General features: G+C 24.2%; 1 protein-coding gene across 1 annotated transcript; it reads right to left on the bottom strand.

Moving 5' to 3' along the window:
* Positions 1-736: 736 nt before the first annotated feature.
* On the bottom strand, positions 737-1,135 carry DSM5745_10617 (uncharacterized protein; the record flags this gene model as incomplete). Its single annotated transcript, XM_026752633.1, has 3 exons — positions 737-739; positions 783-920; positions 977-1,135. 3 exons carry the CDS (start codon positions 1,133-1,135, stop codon positions 737-739), a joined length of 300 nt encoding a protein of 99 aa, XP_026598651.1.
* Between the last annotated feature and the right edge of the window lie 19,389 nt (positions 1,136-20,524).

Here is a 20,524-nt window from a genome sequence, read left to right as displayed (position 1 = left end):
AGGAGCTAAATATATTAACTAATATATTTATAAATAAATAAGGGCTATAACTTATATTTATTAATATACCACGCACCTAAATTATTTTAATAATAATTTATATAATTATTACTAAAGTAGCCTGGTATAATAATATAATTTATAAATAGCTTATGGCCTTAGGCGTAATACCTATAAATTATATTACTTTTAATAAGTATATTAATATACTATTTAATAGTAACTTCCTGGTTAATAAAGCAGGCTATAATTTTTTTTATTATATTAATTTTATTAACAGGCTTGCGGAGCACAAGCTTATACTATAAATAATATAATTATTTATAAAGTTTTTTTAAAACTATTAATTTATAGCCTAAATAATTTATTATATTAGTAATATAGGCTGCTAGTAGCTAGGTTAATAAAAAAGTGGGCGTGTAAGTAAAAGTAGGTAAGCAAGTAAAAAAAGTAGTGCTATTATTACCTTTAGTATTAGCTATTATAATAAAAAAAATTTAAAAAATTAGGGGTTTATAAATTACAGGTTTATATAAGCAGGCTATATACTACTTATATAATTTATTTTTTTATTATTTTTTAAATACCTTTATTAAATTTACTATTATTGCGGCTATTAAAAAAAGTATTATTATTTAAAATAAGTTATTAATAAAAGTGTTAAATATTAAATAAGCTGTTAATAGTAATATTTTTAATATTTTAAGCAGGATAAACTTTGTTCCGGCCTCGCGCATTACTTCTAGTATTAAAGCTTGCGCCCTAGAAATAACAAGACCTACGTATTCGGGGGGATTCTTCTTTGCTTGATCGCTGTTCAGCTCGCCGCACTCGGAATCGGTACAGGGGACGAGGTTGTTGGCTTTCAAGGCGGCCGTTGCCAGTGAGATCTTCGCGTCGGGAATGACAAATTCGACTTCCTGTATTCGGGTCAGCAGAGATAGTTTGTAGGTGTCAGACAGGACTTGTTTCTTACCCAGACATCTTCCCTGTCAAGATGGATAAAGCCCAACCCATGGTAGCCCCAGAGACAGTAAGGGACCCCCGCCGAGTCAAAAGCAGACGCCACGTGCGCTGCCAGCTTCGAGCCAAGCACTGGCTCTCCAACAGAATTGATGGTGTTGATGGAACTCATTGTGGAGAGACGCCGGGCAAGTACTCGAATCGAATAGTTTGGAAGATGAGAGGGTCGCTAGGCAGGTTATCGGATGATAACGAAAGGGCGACAATGATCGAAAGTGCAGTGACACCCGTCGCTCGAGGGTCTATTTATGTTCGAGGGCATGTTCTTGGAGACAAGAGTAAGCAAAAGGAGCCCAGAAGAGAGGGGCAATGCATCAATAGGACCCAAGAAGACCACAATACAAAGTCCAAGGTGTAAGAAAACTGGCCATTGGCGGTTATAATTAGTACCATGGGACATTTGGTGCACATCAATAGGAACCAAGAGAAAAAACACAATACGAACCAAGCTAAAAGCACCTACCCTTCACAATTTCAAATCGCCAGGCGGGCAGTCAAAGACTTCCGGGAAGTCTGCCAGAAGTAGTGAGATTCTTTCTCAGTCTCTTGAGCATCGGACCCGGTATCGTCAACAAGGAGGAAGATACGCGTCTACAGACATGAGTTAGCTTTGAAGGAGAATAACTCGGCACACTTCAAGAGATGGGCATTACAAACATCGCTGCTGGCCCTTCATCAAATCCGTCCATAAACTCGTCCAGCAAAAACACGCTGGCCCCATCAAGGGGACGCAGCTGACATAGGTGTTGGATCACGGACTCTGCAGCGGTTGAGTTGGGTCGGTATGACATGGTGGTGGATAGGAAAGAAGTAGATTATTGGAATAAGAACAGGGAGAGACGGCGTAGGTGAGGGAATGCTGGATTTTTTCGATGGAGGGGAGCTTCAATGGGAGAGATTATCAGTGAAGATGGAGTTTGAACGAGGGGAGAGCCCGGCTTTAAATGTTCTCTACCATCGACGAGCTCTGCCTCTTCTGCTTGCCTGCTGCCCATGAGGCAATTGAGCCGAATCTGAAGGTTACAATGCAGCCACCTGCACACCTCGTTGTCCTTGCGGCGATGGTTCACGGTGTCAATAAGACATGACACGGTGTCTGTGGTTTCTGGAAGCATCACCAACGCCACGAATCTTTCCAGTAGCCGCAGGCGAAGGGTTTGATGTTCCGATAGGATGGAGTGATCCCTGAATTCTCGTGGTTTGCTCCCAGGGATTCATTCTAGAAAGCCCAAGCCTCCATAAGAGCTCCCCGCGATGGACCAATGAATACATGCATCGATTCTCGTGCTTACTAGGTACAGAATTCTGTCTCTGGAGCATCGGCAGCGTCAACCCAGCCTTGCGCTCCTCCCTTGTCGCCAGGGATCAGCTGCCGCCACAGCCATCTTCCTCGCTAGCCAGACCGGCTCTTGACTCAGGCGCCAATGTGACCCGATCTCTTCAGGGTTGGAGATAGCCAAAGGAACTTGGGACTGAAAAGGTCTCCAGCGAAGCGCAGGTCGTAAGACGACCAGTTCGAAGCGAGCAGGACATTGTCCGAGCAGCTCCAACTTCTGGAACAACGCTGGAGACGACGCGCCCTCTCTGAGAGCCAAGGCAGACTCAGGTTGCTGAACCGTGTGAGACGATGCCCTGTCTCAGAGCCAAGTCAGAATAGGGGTTGTAAACAGTGTCTCTCACCCTCACTCTCGTTCCCAGAAGCCGCCCTGGAATCACCTACCGTTTCCTTAACGTCCATCGGTCTGGATCTCACAATATAGAGTAGTGCCGTGATTAGAAATATAATTGACACTCGAGTGCAGTGACAGAGTGTATAAGTAGACGATTTGCAATCTTCTACTGGGCAGCCAGAAGAGTCGGATGGATTGGCAAAGAAATAGGATGATGTATTGATACTGGCTAGGTAGGCGAGACCTGGTAAGTGATTGTGAACGGCAAGCTTCCAGCAACTCGTCCCCCCCGCCTGGTAGTCAAAGTGAACGGCTCGGCCCTGCTCAGCTTGCCCTGACGTCTTGAGCCTCCGATACGAGTTTGCCTTTTATTCCCCGGGCCCGAACAATGTATCGGTTCTGTGCTTCCTCAGCCCTCGATCATCGGGTCGGCTCTGTCAGAAACTGTCAATAGTGGACGGCAAGTCTGAACGTTCCTGGGTTCTCCGGCAGGGTGCGGCCGCCCGGCTTTTCGTCTCGCATCTCCCCGATGAGGTACTTTTCTCAGGCTCCCCAGATTTTTCCGACAGCTGTTGAAAGCGCGCTGAGCAGAGGTAAGCGATCCACAGGTGGAAGTGGCGTCCCGGGGGATTAGATGTCCCAGGGTACTGCTTATCGAAAACTACCTCGGGCCATATCCTCCGCTGAAGTTACTTCCTGTATCATAGCGCTTTCCAAGTCCGCGAGCGCCTCAAACCCCGTAGCTGGTCTTGCCGGATTGACAATCTTGCCTTTTCGTCGGGCTTAAGGGACTCCCGAAAACACGGTTCTCCTCTCTTGTGGCGCCCCCCATTACTCCTCTGTCACACCGTGTTATACCAGTGGTGACGTGGAATACGGCATTGACTCAGAGATGGAAAGAGCGTCCACCTGCGCTTCATTTGGTGGACATATGTCATGTGAGCGTTTTAAACGCTGTCTAACTGGATATCTCTAATCAATAAAAACTCCCACAAAGATACTGGTATCCCTATGGCAAACGAATGGTAACTCTGCTTTAATAAAATAATAGATAAATTTAGAAACTAAACTAAAGAAAATAACTAATTACTAAATTTAATTAATAGGGCACGTGACTCCGCTAGCGCTTTACACTTTTTTTTATAATTTTAAAAGGCCTAAATTTTTTAGCTTAATACCAAAAAATTTTTAATAATAATACTGGCTATAAAAAAAACAAGATAAATAAATAATTAAAAGCAAAATTTATTTTTAAAACTTCTTAAAAACATTACTATAAATACCATAATATTTCTTTTAAGCTTACTAAGGCAAGGGAGGAAAAGGAGTAATTATGCCCTAGCTAGTTATATTTATATTATTTTTAATTAAAAAAAGGGTAACTATTATAATACTTGTTATTATTATAGTATAAACTATAAGTAGCTAATAGGTATTATAAAGTTATATTTAAATATTATTTTAATTATTATATATTTCCTGTAAACTTGCATAAAGCTTAATTAAAATTTATTAATTAATAATAATAATAAAAGGTTGCTATTAAATATAACTAATTTTTTTTATAAATTATTACTATATTATTATAAGTTACTTTTAAATTTAAATAGCTATAGCTATTTACTCCTGTAAATTAATTTATAATTTTTTTTTTTAATATTTATTATTTTCACGGCTTTTTTTTACTAGTCTTATTACTAGTAGTAATTATTTTTTTTAAGCATAAGGTGTTTAATATTTCTAATTAAATACTATACTTATAACTATAATATATTATAATTATACTTTACCTTTTTTTAAAAGCCTAGCCTTCACGCAGCTTTAATTTTTGTAATTACCTTTTATAACTTAGTATTTTTAGTTTTTAATTATTATTTAACTAAAACTTGCATTACCGCATTTTTTTAAATAATAATATATTAAAAAATAGTAAAAAAGGCTACTTAATAGTTAATTACCTGTGTATATAACTTGTACTTTTTTTAAAATATTTAAATAATATTTTAATTTAGGTAACTATTTTTTTTAGGATTTTAAATTAAATTAAGGCCTTAAGTAATAAACACTATAATAACCCTAGTTAATTAATTTAAATTTTATAAGTTTTCCGCCGCCTTTATAATATACTTTTTATTTAAAATTTAATTATTTTATAATAGCTTAACAAGGCGTTCTTGGGTATATTTATTAGTAGTAAAAATAATAAGGTATTAGTAATAGTTTTTAGCTACTAGCCAGTATTTTTTAATAATATTTTATAGGGTTTTTAGGCTAAAAATATATTTATAATTAGTATTTAAAGTAAATACTATTTAATAAATTTATTTACAGGCACTTTTACTTTATTAAAAATACCTTTTAAATTACTTTTAAATAGTTGGCGGTAATTTAATAAGGTTTTAAATAATATAATTACTTAACTTTATAATATTAGCTTTATCTAGGACTAGTATTAAAAAAAAATAAAAAATTTAATACCTTATATTATATAATGTGCTATTATTATTAATTATTTATTTTAATTTAAGATATTTATTTTTATTTAATATTATTTTTAAAAAAGTAGTTTAACTAATTACTTTAGGTATAAAATCTGGTTTATTTTTTTCCTAAGTTATTAAAAGGAATGTAGTATTTATAAGTTACTTATTAATAATTACTTAGTTAAAATTACTATCTTGTTTATTTATTAGTTTAACTTTTTTATTTTTTATTAATAAATTATTTTATACCTTAAGTAATTAAAAAAAAATCTAGTTTTTATGCTGTTTAATAAAAACACAAGAAAGATTTATAACTATTTTTAAAAAGTAATAAAAAAAAATGTTTGCAAGAAAAAAAAGAAGGTTAAGAAAAGATAAATAAAGTTAAAAAGCTTAAAAAAAAATAAATAATTAAGTAATACTTTTTTATATTAATAGCTTTTTTAATAAGACTCCTGGATTAGGTCCAGGCGTTAAAAAAAAAATAAAAAAAAAATAAAAAAATAATTCTTTAATATTATTAAGAAAAAGCAAGAGTTATAAAAGAAAAGATTAAAAGTTAGGGAGGTAAGGTAAAAAGGGAAGGTAATTATTAAAAAAACTTAAGTAAAGTAAGTAAGTAAAGTAAGTAATATTTTATTTTAAATACTTATAAAAATAACTCCAGGACTTTTTTTATTACTTTTTTTTTTATTTAAATTTCCCGTGTTTATTTAAAAGGCCTTGTAAGTTAACTTTTTTATTTTTTATATTATTTTTTTTATTTATATTAGGTTTTTTAATTAATAGTAAAATTTAATATTACTACTTTTTTTTTAATAGTTTACTATAATTACTTTTTAATATAAAATTATTTTTTTTAACTTTTAAGCCTCTTCCTCCCTTTACTAAGTTTTTATAATAAATAGCTTAATATAATTAATATAAAATTTCCCTATGTTTAGCCTAAAAATAAGTTTACTTAATACTATACTTTTTTTACCCTAGTTAACGCGAGCCACCTAATACAGGCCTGTTTATTAAGGTTTTAACTTTTATTTATATTATTACTTTTATTAAATATCCTAGTATAGTATAAAATCTTCTTTCTTAATAAGATATTTCTTTTTTTTAGAATATTTTCTCCCGCTTTTATTATTACTTACTTTTAAATATTTTTTAACATTTTTAATATAATAATAGCTTTATAAGGTCTTATACCTTGCGCTATTATTAATAAAATAAGGTTTTTTTTTATAAACTTTTTAACTAGCTTTTTTATAATAGTTAGTTTGCCTTTATAAATAATTAACTTAAATAAAACCTTAGACACTATAAAACCATGTAACTAAAAAATTTATATATTTATAAATAAAATAGCCTTGGCCACCTTTAAATCCTAGTTAAAAATTATTATTAGGTTTATTAATATTTTATATTAAAAAGTAACAAGTATTAGCCTTACCACTTTTTTTATTAAGCTAATAAATTATGGTGCGGAAACTGGTGTAAATATAGTATATATTTTATGCTAATTTATTTTTACCCAAAACTTTTATTTATAAAAATAACTTTTATTATTTATATATATTACTTATGGGAAACTAATAAGTAATATAATTTTTATATAAATATTTATAATATTACCGTGGTGTTAATTAATATTATATTAATAAAAATAAACCGCGAGAAGTAGTCACAGGTAATTATAATATAAATATTATTATTTTAACTTATAGGACTAATAAGGCTAATATAATTTATTATTAATATTTTAAATAGCTTTAAAACCTATATAATACATAAAATATTAAAGGGAATTCTTAATTTTATAGCTTAATAAAATAAATAACAGGCATAATATTTTTTAATTTATTTTTACTACTTTAGCTATTAATACTTACTAATGGCTTAAGCTAGTGTAATTTTTATGGTAAAATATTTATAACTCTTGTAAAGTTCCTATAGTATGTTTAAAATTTTATAAGGTAATAGGTATTTTACTTATAAGTTATATTTTTTTAGTATACTAGTATTATTTTACTAGTAAGTATAATTAAAAAAAACTATATTAGCTTGCCTTTTTTTACCTTTTTAATAATATTTTTATACTAACAAGAATACTAATATTATTATAACTAGTGGTTGTTTATTCACGGTACCTTTATATTTTTAAGTAAATTTATAAAAGTAAATACTAGTAAAGAAAATTAATTTTTTTTTTATTTATTATTTCCTAGTGTGAAATACGGGATAATTTATTAGTAATTACTTATAGTTATTTTAAAATATAAATAAACTTTAGGTTATACTTTTATAAGTAATATTATTATCTTATAACTTATTTTATATAATTAAATTAGTTTTTTATAACCTAGTAAATAATAAAATAATTAGTATATATAATAATAAAATATAAGAAATTAATAACTAGCTATTTTACTTTTTTAAGCCCTTTTAATACTACAAGGACCTTTTATTTATTTATGGTATATTAGGTTTTTAGGCTGGATATTTAAAAAAAAAGAAAAAAAATAGGCCTTTTTATTATTTTAGTAGCTTAAAATATTATTATACTAAAAAAATAGTTCTAAATTTAAAATAGGACTTTTTTTAATACTATACTTTAATATATTAATATTAAGGTAATATTACTTATACTTATTTTTTTTTAGTATAATACTAGTTATATATGCCCTTAGCTTTTCCCAGGCACTTTACTAAGCCAGCTTTTAAATAAAATTAACCACCTTTTTATTTTATCCCTTTTTTTTAGTTCTTAACGCCTTTTTTAATATAGTTATTATATTAGCACGGCCGGAAATAATAAATTTTATAAAAGGTAATATATATAACAGCTATATTAAGCTAGGTTTATTTATAAAAATAAGCTATAATAAAAAAGCTTTAATTTTATTTATAAAAAAATAATACCTACTTTTTATACAAGCGTGGCCTAAAATTTTTACTTTTATAATAAAAAATATTATCTTGCAAGAAGATAGTGTTAGTTTTAATTAAATTATTTAAAAAAAGTAATATAAGTAAAAAAATAAAATTAAGGCTTTTATAGTAGGTGCTTTACTAGTATTATTATTTATAAAATACTTAAATATAATATTAAAATATACTAATAATAGTAGTTTCTTATAAAAAAATAATACTACTTTAGTAATAAAGTTTTTTAATTAATAATATATTCCTGGCGCTCCTGTAAGTCCTTGCCTTATTTTTTAGTATATAAACTAGCTAAGTATAATAAAAAATATTATTTTTATTATATTTTTATTTATTAATAGTATTGCTTAGTACCTGTTTACCACGTCCGCTAAAAAAAGACTTTTAAATTTTATTAAGCTAATTTATTTATAACTAGTTTTAATTACTTTATTAGGTAGTTTAATTTAACTATAGTAATATTTAATATAATATACTAATAAACCATGCGGAGGTTTTTATTAAGCTTTTATAAATACTTAGTTTTAGTACTTTATAGCAAGATATAGTACTTAATCACGCTGGCTTTAAGTATTAATAGGATATTATTAAGTTATTATTATTATTTTTTAGGTATATATAAGGCTAGTTTCGCAGTATAAGGTTAGGTATTTAAATATAATAATATTAAGTATATTATAAAGGTAGTTTATAATATATTATATATATTTAAGATAAAAAGATCCCTTTACATGTATAGTAAGTAAGCTATATTTATACTTTACTTTTTAATTAATAGGAAGTCTCCTAGTAGCGTTTTATTTTTTTTTATTTACTTAATTATAATAGGATCCTAATTAATGCTCCTGTAATAAAAGACCGGATAGTTTTTAGTTAAATATTTTAATATTTTTATTAATATAATACTTCCTATAGCTGCGGTAAAAAGGTTTAAAAATACTAAATTTAATAGTTTTTTTTTAGGATTAAAGTCCTTATTTAATAGCCCCTGGTAGCTATTAAATAGCTTTAGTTTCCCGCCCATGTTATAAAGCTTAAGGTAAGCTCCTTGCTTTTATTATTCTTGTTATTTTTACTATTGCTATTACTTTTTATAGCCATGGATAAAAGTTATGTTAATACCTTTATTTTAATATTTATTAAGATATTATATAATTTATTATTTATTATAGTAGCTTAATTATTTAAGTTATTCCCTATTGCGTTAGGGCAAATATAATTATTAAAATCTAAGTTTTTTAAACTAAATTAATTAAAGAGGTTATTTTTATTAACAACTGCTTATTTTAATAGGATTTTTAAAAATAACTTTAGGACCTTAACCCTTTTTTAATATTATTTTTAAGTATATAAGTAATAGTATAGTAATATCCTTTTAAGTTTATACTTAATATTTAATAGTATTTAAGTAAAATAATAAAGCTAGGTTTGTTATTAATAACTAGGGCAGCTATTACTTAGCAAGTATTAATAATATTAAATATTAGCTATATACTATAATTAAATATTACAGGTAATTTTTTAGCTAGCTAGCCTAAAAGTAAAGGGTTAATTTTAATAAGTTATGTATTTAATTTTTTTGCTATTTTTAAAGGGATAATATTTACTAAATAACTATTATTAATAAGCATTTACTATGCTTTTATATGGCTTAGCTAATTATTTTTTATTATTATTTTGTGAGGCGCTTTTGTATACTGCGCTGAGCTTAGGAGAACGTGAATTACCGCAATAGGAAAGCGTTGTGTATTTATAGTAGGAACTAATTGCTAATTCTCTAAGTTAGAGTTTTAAGTTAAACTTAGTATTTTATATATTACATAATTAACCGCCGCCTTGGCGCGCGATTAAATTAACACTAAAGTTTTTTTATTAGGTGGTTTTAGGCCGCTAGATTACATTATTATAATATTATATAGTTATAATACTATAGTAATAATAATAATACTTTTTTTTTTAAGTAATCGCGCCCTTGCGATTTATAAATTTATATTTTTTTTTATAAAAAGTAATTTAAATTATAAATTTTATTAAGTATTATAAAATAAGCTATTTTTAGGTTTATAAAGTGTTATAATTTACATGTACTTTATATTTAAAGTTAAGAATAAAAAATTAATTTAATTACCTTACTTTATTACTAGGTTTAAATATAGCGTTGCTGCCTGCAGTGGCTAGGTATAATATTTTAGTTTTAATACTAAAGTACCCTTATAATTTTTTTTTTTTTTTTTTTTTTTAATTTTTTTAATACCTAAAGCAAGATGGCTCCTGTAAGTATATACCTTTTTTATTATATTTTTATTACTTTTTAATTATTTAATTATATTTTTAAAATTAAAATACCTTATATTTATTTTTTTTTATGCCCTTTAAGCGCGGTATTATTTATTTTAGTAGTATTAGCCACGTGTTAGTATTATTAGGCCTGTATATTTTATTTTACTTTATGCTTAGTTATTATAATATAGCTTTAAGCTTTAAATAGCTAAATTTTTTTTTATGCTTTTTTTAATACTTTTAGTAATTATTTATAATATATAGTTATTTTATTTTAGCTATTAATATATTACCATGTTAGCCTTTTATTTACTTTTTTTTTATACCTTACTATATACTTATTTTTTTAATTTAGCTAATAAGCTTTTTGTATTTAATTCTCCTTATTTTTATGTTTTTAAAACTATTTTTAATAGTTAAATTAAACATGGTTTATTTTTATTATAGCCTTTATTTTATTATATATTTTTAACCTTGTTTTATTTTTTAAGATCTCCCACGCTTGCTTTTTACTTTATATTTTTTTTACTTTAATACTTAATATAGTTTTATATTACGCTTTAAATATTATTATTAGTAGTTATTTAGCTTATTATAATGTTTTATTTCACATTTTTTTATTATAGTAATTAAGCCTTGGTTTTAGCCTTTACTTTTTATTTTACCTTTAATATATAGGGACTGTATTTCCCTGCCCATGCTTTATAATATTAATTATTAATATATTTTTTAAAATTATTTATTTTTATTATGCTCGCGCTGCCGCCCCCGCTACTAACTTTATTATTATTATTTTTTTTATATTTTTAGTATAACTTTTAGCCCTAGCCCTAGCTTTTTTAGTACCCGCCCTAGCCCCCCTTACTTTACTACCCCTTAATTTACTTTAGGCTTATTATTTTTAGTACATGCTTTTTACTACCTAAAAAATTAGTTATTATTTTTATATATAAGTAATAACTTAGTATTTTAAATATATTAAGCCCGCGGGTAAAAAATATAATTATTATAAAAATAATTATAGGACCCCGGCAGAGTATATTATATTTAATATAATTATAATTTAGCTAAAATTACTTTAGGTCCTAGGCTTATATAATATTATATATATTAATAATAATAATTTATAGGAAAATATAAATATTATAATATTAAAAAAAGTTTATAACACCCTTTTTATAATTATTTAGGCCACTATAATTATAAGCATAGTTACCCTTTTTATTAATTTAATTATGCTAATATTTAGTTTAAAATTTTTTTTAGCTAGTGCTTGTGTGGTCCGTGATAATATTATTACTTATAAGTTATAATTATACTTTATTAATATTATTTATACTAATACTATGTGTAGTTTTTATTTATATCTTTAGGCTATTTACTATTACTGCCTTGGCAGCTATTTTTACCCTTTATATTAACATGGCTTTAATTACTAATTATATATTTATATATTTAATTTACCCTGTATTATATTACTAACTTTATTATAAACCTATATTTTTTTTAATTTAGTATTTATTGCGCTACAGCGCTATTTAAGGTTATTATTTAGTTAGCTTTTATATTAAGGGTTAGTATTAGTGCCCTACTAGGCGTTATTTTTATATTAGGTATTTAGGGTTTTACGCGCCGCGCTGCCTAGGCGCTTATTTAAGTTTTATTTTTTATTTTATTTTATTTTTTTATTTTATTTTTTTTTTTTTATTAAAGGCCCTGCGGGCGCCGCTAATTAGCAGGAATAAAATACTTTTTTTTTTTTATAATTACTTATAGCTTATAAAAAGTAAACTTTTAAGTACGCCTTCTCTTTACCCTTTATAGTTTGTTTTTATAGGATTACTTAAACTTATTAAATACTATAATTTTGGCCATATAAGCCTTTAGCTTTTATATATTATTTTTTATGTTATCCTAACCTTGCCACTTTATAAGGTATTATACTTTACTTTTATATTTATAAATATTAAAAATCTTTTTAATAAAGTATTCTTTCTTGTTATTTACTAATATAAAACTAATATTTAGTGCTTAGGATGGGTTACCTTAGTAAGGTTTTAAAAATATAATATAAAAAATATTATATAACTAGTATATATTTAATAAAAGTAGTAGCTTATATAACTACCTTCCCTATTTTATAATTATTAAAAATAGGCTAATAAGTATCTTACTTAATTTATAATTTAGCCTTATAAACTTAATATTTTTTATATAAAGTATAATATAATTATTAACTTTAAAGCTTATTTTTTTGCACTTTTTATTATATTACACAGCCATTATCTTTTTTAATTTTTATAATTACTTTTCTAGCTTTGCGCGAATCTTCTTAAATTTTATGGCTTTTTAAAGCCTAATATTTAACACGTGCTTAAGTCCCTTAATATTAATATATATAATAACTTTTAAGTTTATAAGGGCCTTAATAAGTATGCAGCCTATAAATTATTTATGCATGTTATTATTTATAAATTACACTATTTTAATTTAGTATAACTAATTATCTTAGTGCTAGTTAATATAGGCGTGAAAATAATACTTAAAAACTTAATTTTACTACTTAGTCTAGCCATTTATTTGCGGGTAATATATAGTAAATAGTTTTTATTTTATACCCAGGTAGTGGCTTAGTGTAGCCCAAAATATACTAATAAAAAAACTTTTATAATTACTAACCATGTTTTTTAGTATACTAATAAAATAAAAAATATTATTTATAAGGGTATTTATAAGTTATTTTATATTAATACTTTTTAAGCAAGAAATATACTATATAAATTTAATATATATTTTAACCACTACTAAAATAGTATTATACACATGCTTATTATACTTTACAGGTAGTAATCTAGTAATAAAATCCATGCTAATTTATTTTATAAGCGCTTTTAATAAATTTAATAATTTTAAAAGTTTATATAGCTTATATTTATAAACCATGATTTATTAGTATTTATTATATTTTTTAACATGCTTTTTAATATATTTAGTTATGTTTAGCTAATAGTACCTTTATAAAATATTTATAATAATAATATTAATACCTTGGTGTCTGCCTTAGGGTTTATTATAATTTACTTTTATAATTTTTTTATATAATGCCACTAACTTTAGCATATAAACTTAGTCTTTAAAATATAATAAACTATTATTTACTATTTTTTAATATTTAAAATTCTTTACACATTTTAAATTTGCAAGATTACCCTTTATTTTTTTAAAGTTTTTATTATAGTCTTAGGCCACTTATAATAGTTTTTTAATACTTAATTATAATTTATTTACATGCTAGTTTTTTTTAACTATAGCTACTTGCATATTAATTTATAATTTAAATTTAGGGTGTAATAGTATTTAGTTATTTAATTATTTTTATAATTTATAAAGGACTATCCCGCCTATAGCTTTTTTTTTTTTTTTAGGGATATAATCCGCTTTTTTACTTAAAGTATCCGCCGGGTTTTTTGCACCTAAATAGTACTTAATAATAAAGTTAAAAGCTATAAGTTTCTTAGCCTATCGCGCTTGTCTTCGCGTTAGGTTCTTAATTATTATAAATTATTATAAATTATTATAGTTTATAAGTACCTTAATAAAAAATTTATTGCCTTTAAGGTAGTATTTCTAAACTTAAAAGTATTTTATAATTACAAGTATTTTAAAGTTATAGGTTTTATAACATGTTTTCGTGTTTTTTAACTTACAAGATTAAAAAGTAACTAAATACTATTATATATTTTTTATTAGCTAAAATAGTATTTTAGTAATAATATACCCTAAGATATTAATTTATAATTATATATATAATTTTAAATTAAAGTATTTTAATAGGGGCCACTTTGTAAACCTAAGGTGTAATATATTAAATATTTTTAATACTTTTTTTTTAAGGGGTATTTTATAACTATATTAATTTTTATAAGGTTAAATAGTGCTACCGCGACTTAGCTATAATTTTTAATAAACTTTTAATAAAAGCCGTAAAATTTTAAAAAAAATACTACTTTTTTTATATTTTTTAATATTAGCTACTTTATAATAGTCTAAACCCTTTTTAGTTTTATTTTAATTTTATTAATGGTTATAATAAAGCCTAAAAAGTTAATTTTTTTAATATAAAATAAGTATTTACTAACTTTTATATATAGCTTAAAATTATATAGTTTTTTAAAAATTATTTGCACATGTTGTTTATGTTTCTTCTTATTTTCTAAGAAAATAATAATATTATTTAAGTAGGTAATATAAATTATATTAATTAGCCTAGCTAGGGCGTGGTTTATATAAAATTAAAATATTACTAGGGTATTTACTAGTTTAAAAAATATAACTTAGTATTTATAAAGCTTAAAGCATGTTTTAAATACTATTTTTTACTTATTTTTTTTATAAATTTAAAGTTTATAGTATGTATCGCGTAAATTAAGCTATATAAAAATCTTTTTTATTTTTAAATAGTTAAAAGTTATGTTAAGTAATAGTAAAGGGTATATATTTTTAATTATAATAGTATTTAGGCCTTGGTAATTAACATAAAAATATAGGCTGCTATTTTTTTTTAGTATAAATAATATTAAAGCTCCCGCAGGGCTTTTTAATAAATATATTTAATTTTTTTTTAAAACTTTTTTAATATATTTATATAAGACCTTAAGCTCCTTTAAAAATAGTAAGTAAATATACTTACTTAAAGGCTTAGCACCAGGTTATAACTTAATTATATAATTATATAAGTAATAAAATATAAAAATATTTACCTTTATTTTAAAAAATATATCTACATATTTACGGTATTATTTAGGTAGCAGGATTTTTTTAACCTTTGCCTTATTAAGGTATATTATAACATGGTTTTTTTACTTAAAAATTTATATTAAAAGCACTTTAACTTTTATAGTAATTTTTACAGCGCACTTTTATACTATTATTATATACTATAAATATTTAGGATTATACTTTACTTTTTAACTATATATTTAATTACTAGTATACTAGTTTAAAATAAATATTATAGTTAAAAGCCACGGGAACCCTAAAATCATGTTATAACTATTAATATTAATAGCTTTAAAATTTTACTAATAATATTATATATTACGCGTAAAATTTCTAGCATAAACCGTAAGTATATATTTCTTATAAAATATTACCGTGTGGCTATTAATTATATATATTTTATAGGCTAATTTTTTATTTTATATAAAATAAGACTTTACCCAGCACTAGTTTATAAAATTTACTTTTATTTTAAAGTTTATAAAAACTCTTATATATTATTATTTTTTTTTTTTTTTTTTTATTTTTACCTAAATTACCCAGGCCCGCGGCGCACTTTTTTATTTTATATAAACCTTTAAAGCTTGCACCGCGCAAAGCTTTAGGGTTTTATATTTTTTATATTACTAAATTTACTTAGGGGTTACTATTATAAAGGCGCTTTTTTTTTTAACCTCTGCCTGGTAACTAGTAATATTATTTAAAGTATTTAGTATAATTATAGTTTAGGTATTTACCTAGATATAATTTTTTTATAAATAAATAGTTACTTAAATTACTAGGCTATTTTATACTAGTATTTATTTTTACACCTTTTTTAAAGGTAAATAGCACTTTAACTTTTATTACTAATAATTTAGCATGTGTTTAGTTTAGAAATTCTTATTTTTTTTTATAATAGTCTTTTTTTATTTAGGTATGTTATTTTTAATACTAGTTAAATATAACATGTAGTTTTTATAGTATTTTAGTTCTTGGTATTTATAAATAAGAAATTTTTTTTATATATTTTTTAGGATTTTTTAATATAAGTGCCTTTTGCGCTAGTTATTCTTGTATTTATATAGTAAGTATTTTTTAATTTAATTTAGTAATTATATAAATTACTTAATAATTTACCATGGTTACTATTTTATATTACTTTATTTAATAAGCAAGTTATTAACAAGCACTATTTTATTATTAATTATTTTAACTAGTATATTAAGGAATTTTTTTTAGGTAAACACAGGTTTTACCTTGTAAATATTAAACTATTTATATTAATAGTTTTTTACTAAAAATCTAATAAATTAAGATATTTTACAAGTATTATTAGGGTAATAGGTTAGAAAGGTCTTAAAGTATATTTTTATATTTAATTTTTAATTATTAAATTTTTTACATTATTTACTTAGTATGGTTTTATAAATAATAATTCCCTTAAAAAATCTTTTTTAAGGCATGTAGCTATTACTATAACTAGTTTTATAGTGGTTTTTTTAGGATTTACAAGGGTGTTAAAGTTTATTTAGCAGGGAACTATTAATTACTTAATAAATTAAATAAGGATATTATATATTTATTAATTAATTTTAGCTATTATAATTTATTAACATGCCTTTTTAATTTAGGTATAAATTTATTAATATTTTTTTTTTTTTTATAATATTTTTATTCCTGTAATTTTTTTTTTTTACTAGAATTATATTTAGTATTACCTGTAGCTTCTTAAAAATTTTTTTATTATTTTTATTTTTATGCCCTTAAGTAAGTGCTTTGCTTTTTAATATTCCCTGCGTAGTTTAGTTTTTATTTATAGGGGTGCCCTTAAGTTTTTTTAGTTAAAAGTTTATAAATTTTTTTTTAAGTATATTAGTTAGTTATTAAGCTAGGGTTTATAATTACTTTTTTAAAGTATTATTTACTAGCCCCTGGAATTAAGTTTACTGCTTAGTTATTATATAAAATAGGTTTTTTTTTAAAAAAAAAAGTAATTAAAACTATAAGGCACTTTTATATATTATATTAAGTTTAAAAAAATATAAATTATTATAATAAAAAAGTGTTATATATTTATAGTAAGAACTAATTACTAATTTTTTAAGTTAAAGTTTTAAGTTAAACTTAGTATTTTATATATTATATAATTAACCGCCGCCTTAGCGCGCGGTTAGATTAGCGCCAAAGTTCCTTTGTTAGGCGGCCTTAGGCCGCTGGATTGCGTTATTACAACACTACGCAGTTGCAACACCATAGTGGTGATAACATATTTTTATAATATTAAAAGTGTAAAATAATATAATTATATTTAGATTTTTTAATTAAAAGTAGTAATTATATTTTATCTCTGGCTCTTGTACCGCGTATATTTTAATAATTATAAAAAATACCTTTTACTAGCGCTTTTAACCTTATTAAATTTTAGCTAGTTGTAAGACCGACAAGTCTCGAAGATCTCTACTAATAATAAAGGTATTAATAAAGGAATCTAACTAATAAGAATGGAGTATTCTAAACCCTGTTAAATAATATTAAAAAAGTTACTTAAAGATTTTAAAAAAGGCTGGCCTTAAGGCCACCTTTATAAACCTTTAAGTTATACTTAAGCTATTTTTAACTAAAAAGTAAATATAGGTTTAAATACTTTATATATAGGTTTTTACTTTAATTTATATTTAGGGCCTATTTTAGCCTTGCCTAACTAGTAACTAAAACCCTAAATATTAATAACCTAGTTAAGTTATATAGCCTAATATAATAATAAAATATACTAAGCCTTAGTAGCCTAAGGCTAAAGCTTAGGTTACTTAAGGCACTAACTTTAAACTAATAATAAATTAGCTTTAATAATATTAAATAAAAAAATATTAGCCCTAATAATTTTTTTTTTAATTAAAGGGTTGTCCGCGACCCGCTGCTAAATTAAAAAAAAAATAATAATAAAATACCACTATTATTATTAATATTAATACTAAACATAGTTTTATTATTACTATTTTTAACTTTATTAAAGTATTATTTAATATATTAAATTTAGTATCTTATTCTTATTATTTATAGCGCTTTAAATAAAATATAATATTTATTTATAACTAAAAGGGGAAAGGCGGCGCTTTAATAATACCTAGTATAAAAGTATAGATTATAGCATAGTTTATAGTTTTATAAATTTTTAAACTTATTAAATTTTTTATTAAATAAAAAATTGCCCTTTTTTTATTATAACTAAAAAAAAGCCCTTTTAGGTGCTGCCCTGGCTTTTTAGTAAGTAAAAAAAAATGCCTTATTATAACTATAGTAATTTAAAATATCCCTACCTTTGCCTTTTATACTCCCATTACGGTATAATTATAAAACCCTTTTAATATAATATTTTTACTAACTTTAAAAGCCCTTGGTATTCTTAATCTTTTTTTTATATTTATTTTTTTTTTAAGTTTAAAAACTTTAATTTTAATTAGTTCTTGGGCGGTAATAATAATAGTAATAACTAGTATAATTTATATTTAATAGGCACCTTTAAAATGTATAATAAGGTTATAGGTAATAATTTAGTAAGTTTTTTTTATTTTAATAATTATTAACTAGTGGCGCTCCGCCGGCGCTTTATTAATTATACTAACTTTTAATTTATAATAACTATTTTATTATTTAATTATAGCTCCCGCGCCCCCTAGCTTACCTTTTTTTACTTTACCTAGTGTTATACTAACTTTTACCCTTATTAATACTTTTACTGCGGGTTTTATACTACCGCCCCCTTAAGCTTTTTTTTTTAGTTTTTAGCCTTTTTTTTATAAGTATACCTTATTTTTAATTAATTTGCTGGTAAAATAGCTTTAATATAAATATTAGCTAATAAAAAATAGGTTTACTTGCGGTATATAAAGTATGTTTAGGTATATAAAAATAATAGGTTAATTAATAGCCTTAATAATTATATTTATTTAGCCCCCGGGTGTAATTACTTTTATTATATTTATAATAAGGGCACTTGCCTTCCCCTGCTATTTTATATAAAAAAAATATTATTTTTTTATAATAAATAAACCCTGGTAATTATAATAAATACCTTTATTACTAAAATATATTTACTTACTAGGTTAAACTAGTAATAAAAACCTATAAAAAAAATAAGCCCTAAGGTTTGTGTAATAAAAATATTAGCTTTAGTTATTTAAAAGCTTGTTTAATTTTTTTAGCTTGCTGCTGGACAGCCCCTGGCCTATTTTAATAATAGTTAAAATAGCTATTAATTTATTAATATTTTTTTTTAAAGGACAAGCCTGTTACGCCTTTTTTTTTAAAAAAATACTAGGTATAAAAAAAAATACCTAAAAAGGCCCTTGCTCTTACTCTTAATATTAAATAATAGTTTTTTATTATAGCCTTGCCACGTAGTTAATTATTATTTTTTTTTTTTAAAAAAAATAAAAAATTCTTTTTTTTTAATACTTTAATTTTAATATAAACATAGTTTTTTATTTTAAATTATAACTTAAAATAAGTTTTAATACTAAGCTAGCGGCATTTTAACTATAGTTTATTAAATCTTAAAACCTTATAAAAAAATAAAAAAGGTAATTACTTTATTTATAGCCTTGGGTATAATTTTAAAATCTTATAAAATAAAAAATTTTGCACCCCTTTTTAAAGCTATAGGTAATTAATAATAATTAAATAGTAGTTTAATAATTCTTTAATAATACTAGTGGTTTATTAAACCTTAAAACCTAGTAAAAAAAAAAGGTATTTAACTTAGTAAGGTTATTACTTTTTTTTTTAAACTAGTGGCGGACTAGTATTATTATAGCTAGTTTTTTATAATTTATTAGGGTTTTCTATGCATGCTTAAAATTAAAAAACAGTTTTTATAAATTCTTATAGCTAGGCCAGCCCTTTTACTTAATAAAAAATTTATTATATTTATAAATATATTATTCTCTAAAAATAGCCTTAATTTCCTATTCTTTTTTTTTATTAACTAACTTTATAATTAATAATTACTTTTTTTTTTCTTAGGCTTATATTACTATATAAATAGCTTTAAAAAAAAAGATATAAAACACTAGATAAATTTTTAATTAACTATATATATTAGTAAGCTAGAGCCAATACGCCTGCTTTTTAATAATAAATTTAATTTTAAAGGGACTATTATATTTTAGGTTAAGTTTTTTGCTTGAATGTATTAATTTAATATTTTTTAAAAATACTAAAATATTATTTTTAACCTTAAATTTTACTAAATAATATTTTTAATTATGGTAAAGCACCTACTTTTTTTACGCCTTATTTACATAATTTTATAAGTTTTTATAAAGTTATTTTAAATAGTGTAAGCACTTTTTAATAAAAAAATAAAATATT

Source organism: Aspergillus mulundensis, assembly GCF_003369625.1.
Source record: "Aspergillus mulundensis strain DSM 5745 chromosome Unknown scaffold_16, whole genome shotgun sequence".
Taxonomy (NCBI): domain Eukaryota; kingdom Fungi; phylum Ascomycota; class Eurotiomycetes; order Eurotiales; family Aspergillaceae; genus Aspergillus; species Aspergillus mulundensis.
The sequence above is the reverse complement of the archived record's forward strand: the minus strand, read 5'-3'. Positions and strand labels throughout refer to the sequence as shown.